Raw genomic sequence first — 20,410 nt, 5'->3', positions numbered from 1 at the left:
GGTGTTACTTAAATAAAGAGCTGAGGGTGAGGAAATGTTCTGGGCAAGAAATAAGAGCAGGTGTCAAAGCACAGAGGTGAGAGGGAGCTGGTGCATTCAGGGAACTGCATGTGGTTTGCTTTTGCCAGAAGATAGGGTGTTTGGGGAGCGGTGAAACCTGTCACTGAAGACCTTGAACTCTGGCTTAAGAAGCATGATTAGAAATATGAGAACAGTCAGGAATTTATTACAATAATCCTGGGAGAAAACTATGACGCCCACGAATGATGACTCCATCAGTTTCTACACACATCGGGCACCTTTACTTAGTAAAACACCCTTAACCTGATTAGAAAAGAACCCACACCCTATCCTGACCCCATTCCCACCCCCTTACCACCATTAACCTTGACAACATCACCTGGAAAAAATGAGGTCATTCACCAGTAGGTCTGAGAGGAATAAGTCAATGGTGTTTGGACAAAAAACATTAGAATTCTGATTCCTAGATTTCCCAATCTCCTTTGCAGTTAATCTTCTCTGGACTTACAAGCAGCTTTAATAAGAAAAACTCTGAGAAGCTGTTCATCTCACTCAGGACAGGCAGCAGACTGTTATGATTTCATGTCTCCAATTGTTCTGATGACAGTTTCTAATACAGAAACAAAGCTGCTCAGCGTCTCGGTCCTCGCCTCACTCTGCTTCACGGAGACCTGCATTTCTAAGTTCTCGGGCTCCAGCAGCAGCTCTGTTAAGAACAGACAGCCGGTGTCATCCTGAGCACTGAGGTAGGCTTTCCATGGCTGAGCCCCAACCCTGCTCACTGCGATGGTCTGGACGTTCACGACCTGCAGGGCCATCTGCAGGGTATCAGGATGGACTGCTCCCTGCCAAGGGAACACTTGCTGATGAGCAACTTTGAGGCTAAGCCAAGTTTTCTCAAAACACTCAGCAGTGAGCTGGTGATTGGGAACTAGCATGAGGGCTCCAGAATCCGGGAGTTCTTGTACCCCCTCTTTGTTCTCTTCAGGAATCAGGGGTCCTAAAAGAGTCATAAAGCTTGTGTAAGAGATATTCTTAACCAATAGAAACTACAATTTCAATCTAGATTTCCAAAAGCACACATGTGACTTTCATCTTTGGATAAATGGCTTAGTTAGCCAACAATGAACTTCTTTCTTGCTCACAAGTTCAGGCAACAGTCTGAGATTTAGCTAGGGTATTCTACTTCTTACTGGTTACTACAAAAGAACCATTTCTTGTGACAAGATAGAAAGTAAAGACTGTATTACCTGATGCGGCAAAGGATGCCATGTTGGGGAGCTCTGGGCCGCGACGCTCTGCACCCTGGCATTTAGAGATGGCTGCCCAGCGGGCTTTGCCATACACTGGCACCAGCGTGTTGAAGTCTGAGGCCCAGCTATTCACAGGTCTTTCTGCTGGATCCTCCAGAAGTCCAAGGGAAGGGTCAGATTTAGGGCTACACAGGACCCGCTTAACTTCCTCAATGCCAGCTTGGAGGAGGCGGTAATAGAAGAGACCTCGGTCCCGTACTGCCATGTCCTTTTCTTCTTCTGAAGCAAGACAACAGATGAGTTAATTAAAAACAGGAACATTCTCCTCCTACCCCTGTGCCAACCAAAACAGGAGGAAATCATGTCTTGGGTCCCAGACACGTTTCATCAAACAAGGAAAGGTGTGGGAATTACCATCGGTCATGGCATGTACCCTCTCCACCTGGAGAACCCACCTATGCAGTAGTGCAACAACCGCCCTAGCACATCCTGGCACTCAGCAGGCCGCGAGAGGAAGAGGCGCAGCAGTGCCGTGAGCAGCTCCATCTTCACAGCTGGAAATGTCTCGGACTTCACATTCTCTACAAAGTCTTCCAACACGTAGGGAGCATTGGAAATTCTTTCTCCGTGGACACCAAGTAGCCAAATGAGTGCCTGCTTCCCCTGGGGAATGAAGGAATAAGAACAGGTGGTGGTGGCTCAGTGGATAGAGTGTCGGACTAGGGACGCAGAGTTTGAAACCTCGATGTCTCCAGCTTGAGCGCGGGCTCATCTGGTTTGAGCAAAAGCTCACCAGCTTGGACCCAAGGTCGCTGACTTGAGCAAGGGGTTACTCGGTCTGCTGAAGGCCCCCCAGTCAAGGCACATATGAGAAAGCAATCAATGAACAACTAAGGTGCCGCAACGAAGAATTGATGTTTCTCATCTCTCTCCCTTCCTGTCTGTCTGTTTCTATCTGTCCCTCTCTCTGTCACTGCCACCAAAAAAAAAAAAAAAAAAAAAAAGGGAAAGAAAAAAGAACAGATGCTCAACCTGCAGTTGCACCCAGTCACAGGCTTTCCTTTTCCCCCAGTGTCAGCACAAAAGGTGTAATCTTTTATTTCAACTTGTGCTGTATCGATCCCACCTCCTACAATCTCTACAACAAATAGGAATGCCATTCTTCTGCACAAAAGGAAGTGAAAAGATTCATGGCCTATACTAAGCAGCAAGGCTTCCTCAGCTTTGGGGCCTCTGCCCCAATTCGGGGTTTAATGTTTCAGTGAAAGCTACTGAAAAATCTCTCTAAATTACTTCATGAATTTCACTTAATTACTTCATGAAGTAATTATGAAGTGATCATAGTGATTTACCTAGAGTACAAAGCAGACTCATCTCTGAGGCTTCTTAAAAATGTCAGGCTATGGCCAGTTTGCTCAGTAGATAGAACGTTGGCCTGCTGTGTGGACATCCTGGGTTCAATTCCTGGTCACAGCACACAGGAGAAGCGACCATCTGCTTCCCTTCCCTTCCCTTTCTCCCTTCTCTCTCTTGTCCCCTCTCGCAGCCAGTGGCTTAGTTGGTCTAAGCATTGGCCCCAGACAGGGGTTGCCGGATGGATCCTGATAGATACATGAATTCCAAACTGCCCTTTTGCTGTTCCGCTTGGCTGCCTGACCCCACCCTTAATTACCGGACAATCGCCCATGGGACAAAGGAACTCCAGGAAGCTGGTCTATCACCCCAATGACTAGTATTCCAGAAAGCCTAACAGACCAGCACACCCTTGCTCGAGGCTATCCCCAACCCTATAAAGTTTTACCTCAGTCTGTTTTTGGTGCTCTTCTCCCTGGGAGAAGTTCCCGGCAGGGTTCCTTTCTTCCTTTCAATAAAGCCTGTTACTGTGGTCTTTCAGACTCCCATGGATTCCAACAGATCCCAGTTGGGATGCATGCAAGAGTCTAAATACCTCCTCTCCTCTCACTTAAGAAAAAAATAATAAATTTATCTATCTATCTATCTATCTATCTATCTATCTAGATATATCTTGTCTTGGTCCCTTACTCCTGCAAAATTAAATCAATAGACCTGGAGTGAAGCCCAAATATTTGTAAAGATGCCACAAAGGATTCTTTCATTCCGGCTGAAAACTCCATGGTCTAAATTTAACTCGAAACTGTTCAAGAGATAAATCCTAATGTTTTTATAACTTAGATCTCATCTACCCCTAAAAGAGAATGTGAGGTGGTGGTCAAGTCTAAGGTTTCCACTTCAGAGACTGGACAGAAAGAATAAACAGACTGCACTTTAGAGGGTCCCATGTGACGCCCTCTCAGAGCAAAGGAGAATGATGACCTACCTCACTGTCCTGGATGCTCTCCTCGCAGCCAGGCAGGGCCTGACACACGGCTTCCGCACACTGGGGACACAGCCACACCAGGTCTCGGAACGTCTGCACCACCACTGCACAAGAGCACAGGGTTAGGGCCGCCGCACAGGACAGGACCTTAAGAAAAGTCCGATGTTCAGATCAGATTCTAGATGCATTTCTTTAAATGGATGTTGGAGGGGCAGTCAATGATTATCTGAGAAATATCTAATATGGGCAATAACTCCTTAAATGAATGTGGCTCTTACCAGAGTGCCGTGGGGATAAATGAGCTAATGGACGTGAGAGCACTTGGTAAGATGCAGAGCTGTATGCAGATGTGGGGTCGTGCTGTTGACACCCTGAAAACAGTATAAACGGGGCCACCAGGGCTGGGACTACGGTGAGCTAAGCAAGGGGTGGCAGTGTGTAGTTGAGGAAGACACACAGGGTTAGCACTTGCGTGAGCCTGAGGGCAAGGCCTCTCCATCTTCTCATCCTAGGCACTTTGCTTGCCTCGCCCTCGTCCAGCCCTGGAAGCCACTGCTTACAGTAGGCTGCCGTTCCAAGAACAGAAGTAAAGGTGGGGAAATAACAGGCGAGCTTATCCTAATACACATCCCTATGTACAGCACAGCCTGCAGACTCAGGGCCCCTGAGCGCTCTACCTTGTTCAATCCATAGATACTATGCTTCTCTGATGGCAACAGATGCGAAAACAAGACAGTTAGACATCTATGTTATTTAATAATCAATAGTTTTTGAGTACCGACTCCAGGCCAGGCAAGTGACAGAGAAGTGCCGAAGGCAGCCATTACCTGTGGTGATGTGCTCTTGTCGAAGCCCCAGCAGCTCTGTCAGAATCTGCACACACTGGTCCGTGTAGGTCCTGGCGATGCCGCCTACAGAGCGCAAACAGAGAAAACTGTGAAGGTAAATGCAGCATCTTGTTCTAAAATAAGTTCCCACCAGCCAAGGACAAAGACAACCAAAGATACCTAAAAACATCACCCCTTGCTTGATGAGATACGAACCTAAGTTTGCTAGAAAGGGAAATCTGGTAAAAGTGAGTCCGTTTTCTGTTTGTTTTTCACAGACCAGCAGAAAACGGCAAGATCACGGGAAAAGACTTTCCCATCCACCAGGGTTGGAGACCTTCTGTAACAAGGTATTTAATCTGGCAGCCAGATCTAAGGCGGCGGCATGTGATGTGACTGCGGGGACCATGACCGCAGTCTCCGGACTGCAGCTCCCCACTTGGCTCCTTGCTCCCTCTGCTCTGTCCCTAACAACAGGCACACTTGATTCTACAGAGGAGGGTTCTGTCTCCTCCACTTGAAGTCCTCCAAAAGGTGGTTCCCCACCTGCTTTCATTTCGTGAGTTTCCCTAACCTTGTCAATTCCAGAGTGGTATGCAGAAGTCTGTAAGACTGAGGATTTCTTCTGCGTTGGTCAACAGTCCGCAGAATACATAGCCCACTGCAGAAGCTCAATAAACGACTGGTGGCCAACTGACACAGGACTTGGAGTCAGGACACCTGGGTTCCAGTCCCAGTTCAGGAACCATAAGATCTTTGGCAATTTATTAACCATTGGTGCCTAAGTTTCATCTTTAAAATAAAGCTAGTAACACTTGTTTACTTTTCCTCTCAAGACAGTGGTAAAATGAAGAATGGGAAAGCATTTTGGATAACAAAAGGCAATATAATTATTAATTATTATAGTTTGAGTTACCCATAGTATTCTCTATTCTGGAAGATACGGCAACACCAGGGTTGATGGAAAAAACCTTTCTCTCCTCGTTTGTCCTCACTGACCCAATTCTCGGTGCATGGCACTCTGCCTCTGAAAAAAGATTCCTTCTGCCTGACCTGTGGTGGTGCAGTGGATAAAGTGTCGGCCTGGAACGCTGAGATCACCAGTTCAAAACTCCGGGCTTGCCTGGTCAAGGCACATATGGGAGTTGATGCTTCCTGCTCCTCTCCCCACCCCCCATTCTATCTCTTTCCTCTCTCTCTCTCTCTAAAAATGAATGAACAAAATCTAAAAAAAAAAAGATTCCTTCCCTTTTGCTCTCGATGGTTCTGCAGCTTTCTGGCTGGGTGGTACAGGCTCTGAAAAAGCAGCAGCAGCAGACACCTACCTATGGCAAAGATGGCAGCCTGGGCAAAGTCAGCGGACACATCAGTGCAGTACCCTCGAAGCTCCTCCAGCACGTGCTGCACGTTCTCGTCGTTCACGAGCTCACACAGCACCTCCACCTTCCGCAGCTTGATGTAGTGGGGCTCCGAGTACGAGCAAAAGAACTTTTTGTAGTGGCTGCTGAAGTGACCTGGCAAGCTGTGCAAGATCTGGCGCACGTGACAGAGAGCAGCAAAACAGAGCTCGCGGCTCTCGGAAGAACAGGCGGCCAGCAAGGGTCCCTTGACTCGCACAAGTACATCCGTTTGTACATGGGGGAATTTTTTTGCCAAGATCAGAAAGAGTTTGGTGGCTCCCATCACCACACCTGGGCTACTGCTCTTGAGAAAGCTGTCCAACAGATTGAGAATGTCAAACAGTTCCTCCTCACTGTGGGGTTGGTAGCGTAGCAGGAAGTTCAATACTTCAGCCTGGCCCCATTGGTCCAGTTTGGACATTCTATCGAAAAAAGAGAACAAAATGCTACTTTAGCAACAAAATTAGGACCATTTCCATGCCACCAGTCATCTGTTCATCAAAACAAAGGGAGATTTCTTAAACATAGGCTGTGCCATAATCAAATTATTCTTTTTATCCTATTTAAAGTTTACACAAAATAGACTTTAAGTTCTAAGACACATTTACAGTACAAATGCACACTCATCTAAAGCCAAAGACATAACAACTTCACCCTAGATCCAGATCCTCTACATTGTAAGACAACATAAATGGCTTAGTTCAGGAGACAAAATGACAGAGGATGACAGAACTTAGTACCATAGGATGTTTCCGCCATCTCTCTATATCAATGAAAGAACTAAGACAAATAAAAGGAATTCTCAGTGAAATAGAAGTTAATAGTTATGATTAAATTCTTTACTACTCTATAGAAGTTGTCTAAGAGCCAACATGTCAATAAGATCCCAGTAAAAGCCCGATCTCATCATCATAAAAAAGAGCACCGAGTGCCTGACCTGTGGTGGCGCAGTGGATAAAGCAGAGACCTGGAACACTGAGGTCGCCAGCTCGAAACACTGGGCTTGCCTGGTCAAGGCACATATGGGAGTTGATGCTTCCAGCTCCCCCCCTCTTCTCTCCCAAACCCCCAGCCTCTCTAAAATGAATTTAAAAAAACAAACAAAAAAAGAGCACCAAGGTGCATGTCCAAACCGATTTAAGAGATGGTGGGCAATGGGCTTATTGATGACAACACCTCCTTCCTGTTTCAGAATTTCCTCTAGAGACCTCAAGCAATTCACCACCACAATTGGGTCCTGGTCACGTAGCAGACTGTATAATTCATTTACCAGGGCACCATCTATAAAAGAGAACAGAGACCTCAGATTAAGAAGCGAAGCCACAGGAATAAAGCCAGAGTAATAATAGCTCCAAGCAGATAAAGCTGAACTTCTCTGCTACAAAAATCACAAAGGCAATACAAAGTCAAGGCCAAAAAACTACCATCTCCTGGCTGTTCTAAGCAGCTAAAGCAAAGGATCTCACCTGGGCCCCAAAGATAGGACTCCTCTAATCTCAGAAAATAGTAAGCTCTGCATCACGTGCACAGAGACATGCCCAGAAACGGGGCACGTTATGATTTTCTACCAAAGAAAGCCATACGTATAATGCAGGCACAGGTAAATATTGGTTAGGATGGATTACCCTGAAACTTACCCACTTCAGAGTCTTCATGAAGACTATGCATCTTGGCACAACCAAGGACTGCCACCCTCCTGACATAGGAAGCCTTATCCCGCAGGCCGTTGAGAATAGGCTGTTGGATATACTCCTGCACACCAGGCATCCTAAGCAACAAACACATCATGAAATCAGTCAGATCTGAATTCCTAGTTTTGACACAGTTCAGGCCCTATTAATTTAACAGAGGGTTCAGTGAATGTGCATCTATCAAACCATGGATTGGAGAGCTGCCGCCAAACTTGAAAAACCATACTTGACTTTTCATGAGGAATAATGCTGCATAGACAGCAAAAAACAATGTGTCTGTGCGCATATATATATGCGCACAGACACACACACACACACACAAATTGTTTAGAAATCTTTAACCAACACCAAGAACTATTTCACTTAGAGGATGGAAAACTCCCTCTAAAGAACCCATGTGATATAGTTTTTAAGCCAAAGCAATGGCTGAACATCTTGTTTTCTCAGGTTATACACAACAGTGTTTTTCCCCAGGATAGAAAAGCTCAAATAAACAGTCATCATTAAAAACCTGCCCTTTGACCTCTTCAATTCATCAGCCACTAAGGAACAGGCAGGGCAGAGGGTGCTCACCTGAGGCCACACATGCTCCGGAGCGCCAGCCCTCGCACCATCGGGTTGGGGTCCGAACAGTCTTTGCACAGTGTGTTGATGGCCAGGAGAGCCAGGTCTGGCTTCAGGGGCGCGTATGTGCACATGTAGAGATAAACCAACTTCTTCTGAACAATATCGACAGTGGCACTGGCCTTCACCATTTCCATGAAAACACCAGACATGTCCGCACCCTGAGTCATGTGCCTGAAACCAATACACATAGCAAGAAGTAAAATGTGCCCGACCTGTGAAGACAACGGTGGATAAAGCACTGACCTAGAACGTGGAGATCACCAGTTTGAAACCCCACGCTTACCCAGCAAGGCACATATGGGAAGCAACTACTATGAGTTGATGCTTCCAGTTCCTCCTTAACCCCTTTCTCTCTCTCTCTTTCTACAAAATCAATAAATAATACCTTTAAAAAAAAGGAATAAAATACATAATTCCCAACCGACTATGGAGGGTGTTTTATTTTACATGTCCTGGTTATCCAACTAGATTATGATCGCTGAGAGGGAAGTAACAGGTCCACCCTGTCTATTAAGTCACGTCAGGGGCCTGCAATAAATACTCTTCTATTCATTCAACAAATACTTATGGATTCTCAGTACATTCCAATGAAATTCACCTTTTACATTCTAGGGAGATGTCCTAAGAACATAATCTTTTTTTTTTTTAAACTAACAGCATTTATTTTATTATTTTTGTGTGTGTGTGTGGCAGAGACAGAGAGAGAGAGAAGGACAGATAGGGGCAGATAAACAGGAAGGGAGAGAGATGAGAAACATCAATTCTTCGTTGCGGTTCCTTAGTTGTTCATTGATTGATTTCTCATATATGCCTTGACCAGGGGCTACAGCAGACTGAGCGACCTCTTGCTCAAGCCAGTGACCTTGGGCTCAAGCTGGTGAGTCTTGCTCAAACCAGATGAGCCCACACTCAAGCTGGCGACCTCGGGGTCTCGAACCTGGGTCCTCTGCATCCCAGTCCGACGCGTTATCCACTGCGCCACTGCCTGGTCAGGCCTAAGACCATAATCTTGAAGAAAGTATGGTCTCAGACCTCTAGGAACTCAAAGTCTACGAAGGCCAGACAAGACGACTAATTACAGTACAACAGATAAGCATTCAACAGAAGACAAGGGGCAGTGGGAATCCACGGGTCTGCTACTGCCAAGGAGTCATAAAATGTTTCCAAAGAGGAAGTAATACTTCAGCTGAATGAGCAGGACTCACCAGATAGGTGTGGTAGATAGGCAGTAATTACATGCCATGTGGCATACAGACATGAGCAAGAATGGTACATTCTTTTGAGAATTCACAGGTAGTCAAGTTAGCCCAGTGTCCCTTGGGTGCTATGATAAAATGTTTGGACTTTATTCTGTAAATCTCCATTTCTCAAACTATGGTTTCCTACAGGAATCAGATGGGATATTTGTTTAAAATACAGATTCCTTGGTTCCATCCCATCCTACTGAAATCAGCATTACTGGATTGGATGAAAAACTTACATACTACAGTTTGTGATCCAAATTTGTAGGCAAGACTTAAATGTTCAAACTCATGTTGGAAAATCGTTCTGCCTGAAATGAGGGGGCAAGGTGATTCTCCTAGTATGCTACTGCAACTGCTTTGGTAATGAAACCAGAACAACAGCTGTGCCTTTTTTTTTTTTTTTTTTACAGGGTAGGCATTTAGAACTATTCATCCATCTGACTTGAAAGTGAAGATCAGGTGTCATCAAGACCGATTCCCACGCTTGGTCAGCTGGGTAGCTTGGGTAGCGATACTCATCAACACACACAAGTGGAACAGCAGGTTTGGGGGGGAAGGATGCATGCAGGTGCTGTTTTGCATGTGTTTGAAGAAACATCCAGGTGGAAATGCCAAGCAGGCAGTAGGATGTGTGGGTCTGAAGATAAAAAAGGTCTGTACTAGGTATGTTACAGGTCTTGGAGTCAGCAGTTTACATTAGATATTTAGATACGCATGAAACCACCCAGCTGAATGAAAGAGTTTAAAAAAAAAAGGCTCACGAGGAAGACTGGGATGGCACCCCCGAGAAGCAGGAAGCCAGATCACAGCACAGCCACGTGGACAAGTGCATTTACTGTTTCGGAGGGCGCGGCGCCGCGGGGCCCGCGGTGGGGGCGGGGCGAGGGGTCGGCGGATACCTAATCACCCGCTGGATGACATTCCGGTAGCGCAGCCTGTCAGCCTGAACGTGGGGGTTACACAGAGCCTTCCGCAGCTCCTTCACCACGTCCTCGGAGCCGAAGTACGGCATCCCCCCGGGCAGTCCTGGGGCGGCCCCGCAGCCCCGACGCGGGAACCTGGGTAAAGGAGGTGTCAGTGAGCGGGCTGGAAGCGGGATCTCGCCGCGGCCCCGGCCCCCCTGGGCCTGACACCCTCGAGCTTCGACCCGCTCCGCTCCCCCGCGAGCCCTCCATCTCCGCAGGCCCTACGGTTCCTTCCCCGGGACCTGCCGGCCTGTTCGCCCCGCCCGCGGACCTCTCCCACTACCTTTAAGCTCTTGGCGGGCTTTCCAGTCCCGCGGGCACCAGTCCGCAGACCCCACCCTCTCAGTTCCAGCCTTTCTGGCGCCTCCACGCGGTCGCCGGCACGGATACGTCCTATCACGCTTTCTGCGGAAGTCCCGCCTACTCCAAAGACCACGCAGAGCAGCTGCCACTCACCCTCTCCTAGCGAGCGCCGAGCCGAGCCTGGGCCCTGACCTTAGGCTGCCCTTCCCCCAACCTCTCACCTCCGAGCGCAGCTCGGTCGGGTGGGGCTGCAGCGGGCAATCGGAAATCGGCTGCTTCGGCCTGTCTGCGCCCGGCCGCGCGCGCTTTGAGTGTAGGGCTCCCGCGCCGTCCTTGCCGGCTCCCGCGCGCCGGCGGGAATGGCGCGCCGCAGAGCGGCTTCCGCAGTGTGCGAATCCTCCCCCGACACCCTGAGCACGGTCACTTCCTTCTTTTTCTGCCCACTCTAGTCATTTGTTCCGATCCTGGGCTGGCTTTTCCCCTCCGGGTCTCTGGCCCTATGCTTGCCCCGGCGTGACTATTTCTGGGGCCGCTGCGGGAGGCTCGGGGCAGAGCTCTGTCCCCATGAGGATCCCATCGGTGATTCTGCCACCGCCACCATGAACGGGGCGCTGATTCCCCACACGCCCATCGCGGTGGACTTCTGGAGTCTGCGCCGGGCTGGCTCCGCGCGGCTCTTCTTCCTGTCCCACATGCACTCGGACCACACCGTGGGGCTGTCGAGCACCTGGGCGCGGCCCCTCTACTGCTCCCCCATCACGGCCTTCCTCCTGCACCGTCACCTACAGGTACCGGGAGCTACAGTTGGCCTCTAGCGCGGGTCCGGCGCCGGGCTGGGACTTCGGTCCATCTCCCCTTGGAGTCGGAGTCAGAGAGTTGGGCCAGGAGGACTGGTTGTGACAAATGTGGGAGTTGTCTGAACCCAGAAATGCATCTTAAACCAAAACAGGAGTGAGGTTTCCAACTGGGGGACTTAGGATGCTTCAGTTACAAGTTGGACAGAGCTTTCAGTCCAACCGAAGAAACTTTTCCTACCTTTTCACATAAACTAGGCTAGTATTTCCCCAACTTGACTCATCATGAGTATCCACCTGATACACAGATTCTCCACCGCCTCCCCTCTCCCTCATCTGATTCAGAAAGTATAGCTGGTGCAGGCCCTGGAAATCTGGTGGAAAACTTTAAACAGGTGCCCCCAAGGGATTATTATGATCAGGAAAATTTGAGCATTGCTGACTATACTGTTTTATGGACTCTTAATTTAAAATTGTACAGAGGTTAGGTGGCTGGTTGGCTCAGTGGTAGAGCGTTGGCCCAGCATGTGGAAGTTTCGGGTTCGATTCCCGGCCAGAGCACACAGGAGAGGCATCCATCTGCTTCTCCACCCCTCCCCCTCTCCTTCCTCTCTGTCTCTCTCTTCCCCTCCCGAAGCCAAGGCTCCACTGGAGCAAAGTTGGTCCAGGCACTGAAGATGGCTCCATGGCCTCTGCCTCAGGTGCTAGAATGGCTCTGGTGTTGCAGTGGAGCAATGCCCCAGATGGGCAGAGCATCACCCCCTGGTGGGCATGCTGGGTGGATCCCCGTCCGGCACATGTAGGAGTCTGTCACTTCTCACTTCAGGGGGATATATATAATTAAAATAAAATTGTCACCGGGAGTCTGTTCACTGGTATGACCAACTGTTTCCTCAGGTATCTAAGCAGTGGATCCGAGCCCTGGAGGTTGGTGAGAGCCATGTCCTGCCTCTGGATGAGATTGGGAGAGAGACCATGACTGTAACCCTGATGGATGCCAATCACTGCCCTGGCTCTGTCATGTTTCTCTTTGAAGGGTACTTTGGAACCATCCTCTACACAGGTGGGTCTCCGGAGGGGGCCCACCCTCCTTCTCAGCCTGCTCACTACTTTCTTGAGCAGCCTTCAGAAGCAGATTTAAAGGCGGGTGCACCCTGGGCCCCGACTTCTCAAGGGCCCCGCAAAACCCCAACTTGACACTTTTTTCTAATGACACCAAGTTTGGTTTCATATGTGCAATTTTAACATTAATAGTACATAATACTTTTTTTTAAAATATGGTTAACATGTATTTTTATTTTCCCTGTCTTTCTCTCTTTTTTTTTAAAGGGGCCCAATATTTTCTAACGCTCCTGGGGCCTCAACTGACCTTAATCCGCCTCTGGCAGCCTTAGCTCATAACAGAAGTCTGGAGGCATCCTAGCATTATCTCACAGGAGCACCGACCCTTTCTTAACTGATTTCTCACTCCTTAAGGGTCCCAACCTTGTCCAGGAGCAGGAGAGAAACATTTCCACAAGGAAGCTATACTATACAGCTCAGTTCAGTGCCAGACTCCAGGCCAGAAAGTAAATGCCCATCTGTTTTTGGAGGAGGGAGACTTGTCTTTCATACTTTTGTCTCCGGCCCTCTGCTCGCAGGTGATTTTCGGTATACACCATCCATGCTGAAGGAGCCAGCCCTGAGAGGGGGTAAGCAGATCCACACCTTATACCTAGACAACACCAACTGCAACCCAGCGCTGATTCTTCCTTCCCAACAAGAAGCCACCTGGCAGATTGTTGAGCTCATCCGAAAGCACCCACAACATGACATCAAGATTGGTGAGTTGTTTCCTTTCCTTTTTCTCTCACCCGTAGGTGGTGCCACTAGGTTCTCTGTGGGTGTCTACATCTTTCAAGTCTTTGTGCAGACCTCTCCTTCTCTGTGAAACCTACCCTGGCCATCTGATTTAAAATTGCCCCCTGCCCCCCATTCCTACTCCCGATCCCCTGTCATTCAACTTTTTCTATCTTTCGTTGCACCCACTAACTTCCGCTGTCCCCTCTCCCCTCAAATAAACTCCTTGAGAGCAGATGAAAGTGGGAAGAAGTCTTGAGTGTGGAACAGAGAAGCAGCAGCCACTATAACAGGTTCACAGTAGGTGAGGAATTTGCAAAGGCAGAAGGGACTGAAGTGCTTGTAAAAGTCATTTTGGGGCCCTGGCCAGTTGGCTCAGTGGTAGAGCGTCGGCCTGGCGTGCAGAGATCCTGGGTTTGATTCCCGGCCAGGGCACACAGGAGAAGCGCCCATCTGCTTCTCCACCCCTCCCCCTCTCCTTCCTCTCTGTCTCTCTCTTCCCCTCCCGCAGCCGAGGCTCCGTTGGAGCAAAGATGGCCAGGCGCTGGGGATGGCTCCTTGGCCACTGCCCCAGGCGCTACAGTGGCTCTGGTCGCAACAGAGCTACGCTCTGGAGGGGCAGAGCATCACCCCCTGGTGGGCAGAGCATCTGCCCCTGGTGGGCGTGCCGGGTGGATCCTGGTCGGGCGCATGCGGGAGTCTGTCTGACTGTCTCTCCCCGTTTCCAGCTTCAGAAAAATACAAAAAAAAAAAAAGACATCTTGTCCTGACCTCTGGTGGTGCAGTGGATAAAGCGTTGACCTGGGAACACTGAGGTTGCCGGTTCAAACCCTGCACTAAGTCTGGTCAAGGCATATATGAGAGTTGATGCTTTCTACTCCTCCCCCCTTTCTCTCTCTCTCTCTCCCCCCCCCCTCCCCGTCCCTCCTCTCTAAAATGAATAAATTTAAAAAAAAAGACATTTTGAACTTGATCCTAAATGTAACCATGGCTCTTAGGACAAAGAATTTTGTTTTCAGTAGAAGGGTACTTACTACCTTAACAGGGGTTCCATAATTTACACATTTATTGTATTTAGTTTTTATTATGTCTCCCCTGCTATACTGTTCTAATTATGGATATATCTCAAGTGCCTACTTTAATACCTGATGGGGCATTTCATAAATATTTATTATATAAGGGAATGAAATTTATCAGTATGTAGATACTCTCAAGTGAGTGTTGTGCTTAAAATTAAATACATTGAAAAGCCACCTGTATATTTGGTCTAGAGCTGTGGTAGTCAACCTGGTCCCTACCACCCACTAGTGGGAGTTCCAGCTTTCATGGTGGGTGGTAGCAGAGCAACCAAAGTATAAATAAAAGGATAGATTTAACTATAGTAAGTTGTTTTATAAAGATTTATTCTGCCAAACTTAGCGAAAACCCAACATAAAGTACATGGTAAGTAATTATTATTATAGGCTTAACTTGCTGTAACTCTGCTTTATAAATTTTATAAAGTAAAGTTACTTCCCTACTTTATAAATCACCATTACTGTGGAACCGGTGGGCAGTTAGAAAATGTTACTACTAACAGAGATACAAAAGTGGGCGGGAGGTATAAAAAGGTTGACTACCCCTGGTCTAGAGATTCCATAAGAGTATACATTATTTATTTTGGGGGCTCTTCTTTTGGAATTGCCTTTTGAGATAGTTTATGAAAGTCAATTTTTGTTTTTAATTTTTTTTTTTATTATTCATTTTTGGAGAGGAGAGGGAGAGAGAGAGAGAGGAGAGACAGAGAGAGAGAAGGGGGGAGGAGCTGGAAGCATCAACTCCCATATGTGCCTTGACCAGGCAAGCCCAGGGTTTCGAACCAGTGACCTCAGCATTTCCAGGTCGACGCTTTATCCACTGCGCCACCACAAGTGAGGCTCAATTTTTGTTTTTAAAAATGTAATAGGTTGTTGCTGTCTGGGAAGCTCATTTGGTCAGAACATAGTCCTGATACACCAAGATTGCAAGTTTGATCCCAAGTCAGGGCACATACAAGAATTAACCAATGAATGCATAAATAAGTGGGGCAACAAATCAGTGTTTCTCTCTCTCTTTTCCTTCCTCTCTCTAAATAATAAATAAATTAATAATATCTATATATATATTTTTTATTAAGTGAGAGGCAGGGAGGCAGAGAGACAGACTCCCGACGCTTCCAGGATAAAGCGTCGACCTGGAAATGCTGAGGTTGCTGGTTCGAAACCCTGGGCTTGCCTGGTCAAGGCACATATGGGAGTTGATGCTTCCAGGATCCATCTGGCAAGCCCCCTACCAGGCGGTGCTCTGCCTGTCTGGGCTGCTGCTCCCTTAGCAACTAACTGAGCTCTTCTCGGTGCCTGAGGCGAGACTATGGAGCCCAGGGCCAACTTGCTCTAATCAAGCCATGGCTGTGGAAGGGGAAGAGAGAGAGAAGGGAAGGGGTGGAGAAGCAGATAGTCACTTCTCCTGTGTGCCCTGACCAGGAATCGAATTCAGGACTTCCACAGGCTGGGCTGATGCTCTACCACTGAGCCAACTGGCCAGAGCCAATAAAAAAAAAAAAGAAAAAAAGTACCCCTTACTCTCAGGATTGCTTAACTGCTCATGGAGAATTGTCTGTCCTATTTTTTCTTGGAGTTTTTAATTCAGAGTTTCCCAGAGGAGCACAGCTAGTTAGGAGGGTGCTGTAGTAGGGCTTGGTTAATTTTGAAAATATAGAATAAGCCCCTACTCTGTGCTAACCATTCTGATAGGCTGTGGAATAGAAAGGTGAATAATATTAGGGCTTACAGTTTACTATTAAAGGACCTAGAAGAGGTAGAAAGAAAGAAAGAGGGGGAAAGAGGGAGGGGGGAAGGAGGGAAGGAGGAAGGAAGAATAAGAAGAAGGGAGGGAGGGAGGGAGGAAGGAAGGAAGGAAGGAAGGAAGGAAGGAAGGAAGGAAGGAAGGAAGGAAGGAAGGAAGGAAGGAGAGAAAGAAAGAATAAATGAATGAATGTGGGGGGATAGGGAGAGAAAAAAAGAAAATCAGCTACACTTGTGCCTAAAGGGTGAGAATTTGAACCATAGGAATAATGTGGATATAAAGATAAGAGCTCTTTAAAGGAGTTCACGGTCTGATTGTGGATTTGAAGTACACCTTGAGCGAAGGTCTGAGAACAACTGTTCAACACATTTCCCATCTCTTACTCTGAGCATTATTCAAATTCAGGCCTTCGTGATTTTTGTGTATGTACCATTTGAACTTCTCACTGATACTTCTGCTTTTAGTGTCTCCTCCTCCAGGCTGTGAATCACGCTGCTGCTACATGTTTTTGAAAGCCCTGCCTGCTTTGATCATGTTATTCCTATGGTTAGAATGAGCCATTTCCCCCTCTTCAGACTCTTCAATGGCTCCTCTTCACTTACAGAATGAAGTTCAAGTTCCTGAGCAGCACATACAGTGCCCTCTATTCTATGACCCAGTTTACCTCTCTAATGTCATTTTCTTAAACAAAGTTTATTGGGGTAATGTTGGTTCATGATATGTAAGTTTCACATGTACAGTTCTGTAATACGTCATCTGGATATTGCACTGTATGCTCACCACCCAAAATCTAGTCAACCATAGATTTGACCCCTTTTTACCCTCTGGATTCTCCTTCCACGCCCCCTACCCCTCTGGTTACTGCCATTCTGTTGTCTGCATCTTTGCCTTTGTTTTGTTTGTTGCTTTCTGTTTTATATCCCACAAATGAGTGTAATCACATGGTTCTAAGCCTTTATAATCCCACTTACTTTGCTTAGCCTGATATTCTCAAGATCCATCTATGTGGTCACAAATGGCAGTATTTCATCATTTCTTATGGCTGAGAGGTATTCCACTGTATGTAGGTATAACACCTACTTTATCGAATCATCCATTGAAGGTCTAGTGTCCTTTCTTGCCGGTTCCTTCTTTGTACTTTAGTGACACCAAACAGACCCCTCTTAAAATATTCTCCACCATTCCCTTCCCTTGCCAGGTTAACTTGGATCCACCCTTTAAGACTTAGCTCAGTTGTCATGTTCAGGAAAGTTTTTCTAAGTCCATCAATTTGTAGATACTTTTTTGTGCCCTTCTAATGCTGTGTGCATGCCTCTAGCATTGCCCTTAACCGCGTGGTTTCTGGGGTCCCGTGTAGCCCACACTCCTGGAGGACGGAGATGTTCTGTTTGCAGTGTCTGACATGGGGCAGGTGCTTCCCCTTGCTGAATTGGAGAATGTACCTTAGCTCAAGTGCCATCCCATCCCTGATGTACTGCAACCCTCCCGTTAATTTTATGTATTTTTGCTGAACATTTGGTTGATTTATTAGGATTCCCCAATAGCTTCATTCCCTTCCTTCATGTACTTTCCCCGTCCCCGTATCTTCATTCAGGGCTCTACAGCCTGGGGAAAGAGTCCCTGCTGGAGCAGCTGGCCCTGGAGTTTCGGACCTGGGTGGTGCTGAGCCCTCGGCGCCTGGAGGTGGTGCAGCTGCTGGGCCTGGCCGATGTGTTCACCGTGGAGGAGAGCGCTGGCCGCATCCACGCCGTGGACCACATGGAGATCTGCCACTCTGCCATGTTGCGTTGGAACCAGGCCCACCCCACCATTGCTATCCTTCCCACGAGCCGGAAGGTCCACCGCTCCCACCCCAATATCCACGTCATCCCTTACTCCGACCACTCCTCCTATTCGGAGCTTCGTGCCTTTGTCGCAGCACTGAGGCCTGGCCAGGTGGTGCCCATTGTCAGTCGACAGCCCTGTAAGGACTACTTTCAGGACAGCCTGAGCCCCAGGCTCTTCGTGCCCCTGGTTCCCGACTCTGTACAGCAATACATGCGTGCCTCCTCCAGAAAACCAAGTGTCCACGTGCTGTTAGAAAGGGGGCTTAAGAGGCCAAGGACCCGGGGTGTCGTGTTTGAATCTCCTGAGCAAAAGGCTGGTCAATTTCAAGCAGACAGGGACTCAAAGAAGGCTAAGAAGGAGAACCCTTTTGGGAACCCTGGGAGGCAGCCCTCCCACCATCCTTTGCGGATCCAGAAGCAGTTGTTCCCAGACCTCTGCAACAAAGAGTGGGATGAGGCAGCCCCTCTCGCTGCGTCCCGGAAGATGGTGACTGTACTAACTGCTCCCTTGGGTTTTTCAGTTCGTTTAAGGTCTTCAGATGAGGAATTTATCACTCCGGAAACTGGGGAGGAAATTGGTGGAGGGCCCCACTTAGTCCCCAGGGGCGACAGGGGTGGGTCAGCGGCCTCCGAGAACCAGCATGTGCGGAGTGGCCAGGCTTCACCCCGGGCTCCCCGCAGCAAGGCTGTCCCTCTGCTGGCTCCTGAGATCAGTGGCCTGGCGCTAAAGTACCTCCTGACTCCAGTGTCCTTCTTCCGGGCAAGGTTCTCTTCCAGGGTCTTCGACCAGCAAGTGGAAAAACACCATCGATTCTTGCTGAAGTCCTGCCAGAGAGGACAGCCATGTTAGACCCCGCGCTGCAGCGTTGGAGATGGTGGGGGATGGCTGGTGGGGGGACTCTACTTTGGGCTTTTTCTGTCTTCACAGGATCCTTCAGGGCTCACTGGAGCCTAATGCCTGTGGAAACCTTAGTTTATAGCTATTTGGAAAACCATTTTCATAAAAACCTCTTCACAGTATTTGAGCCTGTGTAAGGTTCCAAGGAGGTCTGCCGTAACAATGTTTACATTTTTTTTAAAGTATTCAACTTTTTTGAACACCAAAGGGCTGCTGGAAGAGTTCAAGAGTGAGTCAAAAATACCTACGTTATTACCATTGTTATTTTGTGTGTCATGTGCCACTCTCCCTGTCTCCCCTCCTTTTTCCTGGACAAAAGTCCCTAGATAGTTCTGTTTTGTAAATTAGGAACTGTGGTGCTGGAGGATAAAGTGGTCCAGGCAGCACGTTCCAGTCCTAAATATCACTGGCTTGCATGACCCTTTCCAAGCCACTTCCTGTCTCTGCCTCTGGGAGGGAACAGGAAGTGATGAAGAGCCTTGGGACAGTGGAGAAAATTTCCATCTTTGTTCCATGAGAGTTTGCAGTTGGTGTCACTGGGGACCTACTTGGAACAGAGCCAGCCGGGGGATTGGGCAACCCTCACCAAGGCGGTACCTAGGACCAGGCTGAGGGTAGGATGGGCCTCCCAGCTGCCTGGAGGCCCCAACTTTGAAATAAAATTACAAAAGATTCAATGTGCTGCCAGATATTCCTGATTGTTCACATAGCTGGGATATTCCACCCCCCACCCCCACCCCCCGCCCTTGGGTTGAGTCCGGTCAGAGCACACAGCCTGTTTGTTTTAGTATCCAGGGCAGAGACCAAGGAGCCAGCTGGTGAAAGGGGTGGGAGTGTGCAGTTCTACCCTGTCCTGCTCATGGCCTGACGGGATGCCAGCCCAGCAAGCAGGATGGCAGGTCGCACAGACTCAGAGAGGGCACAGGCATGCAGAGCTGGGCACGTGGGTAAAAAACTGCTTTAGGATGGCTCCTCAAGCCTTTGTCAGGACCAGGCCTGTGTTTCTTGTCCAGGAAAAACAGTTTTATACTTTGGGAGGAAGATATGAAGAGTTTAGAAACCGAAATAGGGCCTTGCTCTTGGGCAAGCTGTCCACAGCTGTGTTTTGTCAGTGACCTTTGCTGTAAGGCTCCCGTGGGCCCACTGGGAGCCGCAGCAGGTGAGGCCCATGGGGAAGCGGGCCTTGTCCTGGGCTTGCATCCAGGGCACCCTGGGCCAGTAGACATGCTTAAACAGCCAAGCCTCTCCCTCATCTGTAAAGCCAACTGAGATACCTACCTCTCGGTTGCCATGCAGACTAGATAATGGGGAAATTCCTAGCTCAGTGCCTGCCACTAGACGGGTGTTGGGAATATTGGTTCTCTTAGCCACTGTTCCTTGAAAAATTTTATATATAAAATAAAAAACTGGGAGTCATGAAAATATTTTTTAAAACTATTAATAAATTATAATTCCGCCATGTAGAACAATAGTTTTAGTCTTTTCTGTGCATATAAATATATATATATATACACACACACATACATATATGCATATATATTTTTTTCCAAATTGGGTAATA

General features: G+C 48.0%; 2 protein-coding genes across 5 annotated transcripts; one reads left to right on the top strand and one right to left on the bottom strand.

The window, feature by feature from the left end:
• Positions 1 to 183: 183 nt before the first annotated feature.
• On the bottom strand, positions 184 to 11,001 carry AP4B1 (adaptor related protein complex 4 subunit beta 1). Of its 4 annotated transcripts, none has more exons than XM_066246620.1 (11): positions 10,891 to 11,001; positions 10,301 to 10,459; positions 8,104 to 8,328; positions 7,477 to 7,607; positions 6,973 to 7,120; positions 5,765 to 6,261; positions 4,440 to 4,523; positions 3,613 to 3,716; positions 1,730 to 1,937; positions 1,272 to 1,553; positions 184 to 1,021 (listed from the first exon to the last, which is right to left on the bottom strand). In XM_066246620.1, the coding sequence occupies exons 2-11, from the start codon at positions 10,411 to 10,413 to the stop codon at positions 594 to 596; spliced, it is 2,220 nt and encodes a 739-aa protein (XP_066102717.1). In that variant the 5' UTR covers positions 10,414 to 10,459; positions 10,891 to 11,001; the 3' UTR covers positions 184 to 593. The 4 variants fall into 4 exon arrangements, with proteins under 4 accessions (XP_066102717.1, XP_066102716.1, XP_066102715.1 ...); XM_066246619.1 differs by having other exon boundaries at positions 10,823 to 10,923; XM_066246618.1 differs by lacking the exon at positions 10,891 to 11,001 and adding an exon at positions 10,650 to 10,786.
• Positions 11,002 to 11,260: 259 nt separating this feature from the next.
• DCLRE1B (DNA cross-link repair 1B) lies at positions 11,261 to 18,971 on the top strand. The gene is made up of 4 exons (XM_066246622.1): positions 11,261 to 11,457; positions 12,361 to 12,526; positions 13,104 to 13,286; positions 17,720 to 18,971. Exons 1-4 carry the CDS (start codon positions 11,269 to 11,271, stop codon positions 18,799 to 18,801), a joined length of 1,620 nt encoding a protein of 539 aa, XP_066102719.1. The 5' UTR covers positions 11,261 to 11,268; the 3' UTR covers positions 18,802 to 18,971.
• Positions 18,972 to 20,410: the final 1,439 nt, after the last annotated feature.

Source organism: Saccopteryx bilineata, chromosome 11 (genome assembly GCF_036850765.1).
Source record: "Saccopteryx bilineata isolate mSacBil1 chromosome 11, mSacBil1_pri_phased_curated, whole genome shotgun sequence".
NCBI lineage: Eukaryota > Metazoa > Chordata > Mammalia > Chiroptera > Emballonuridae > Saccopteryx > Saccopteryx bilineata.
This window is presented reverse-complemented; position numbering and strand designations above follow the sequence as displayed.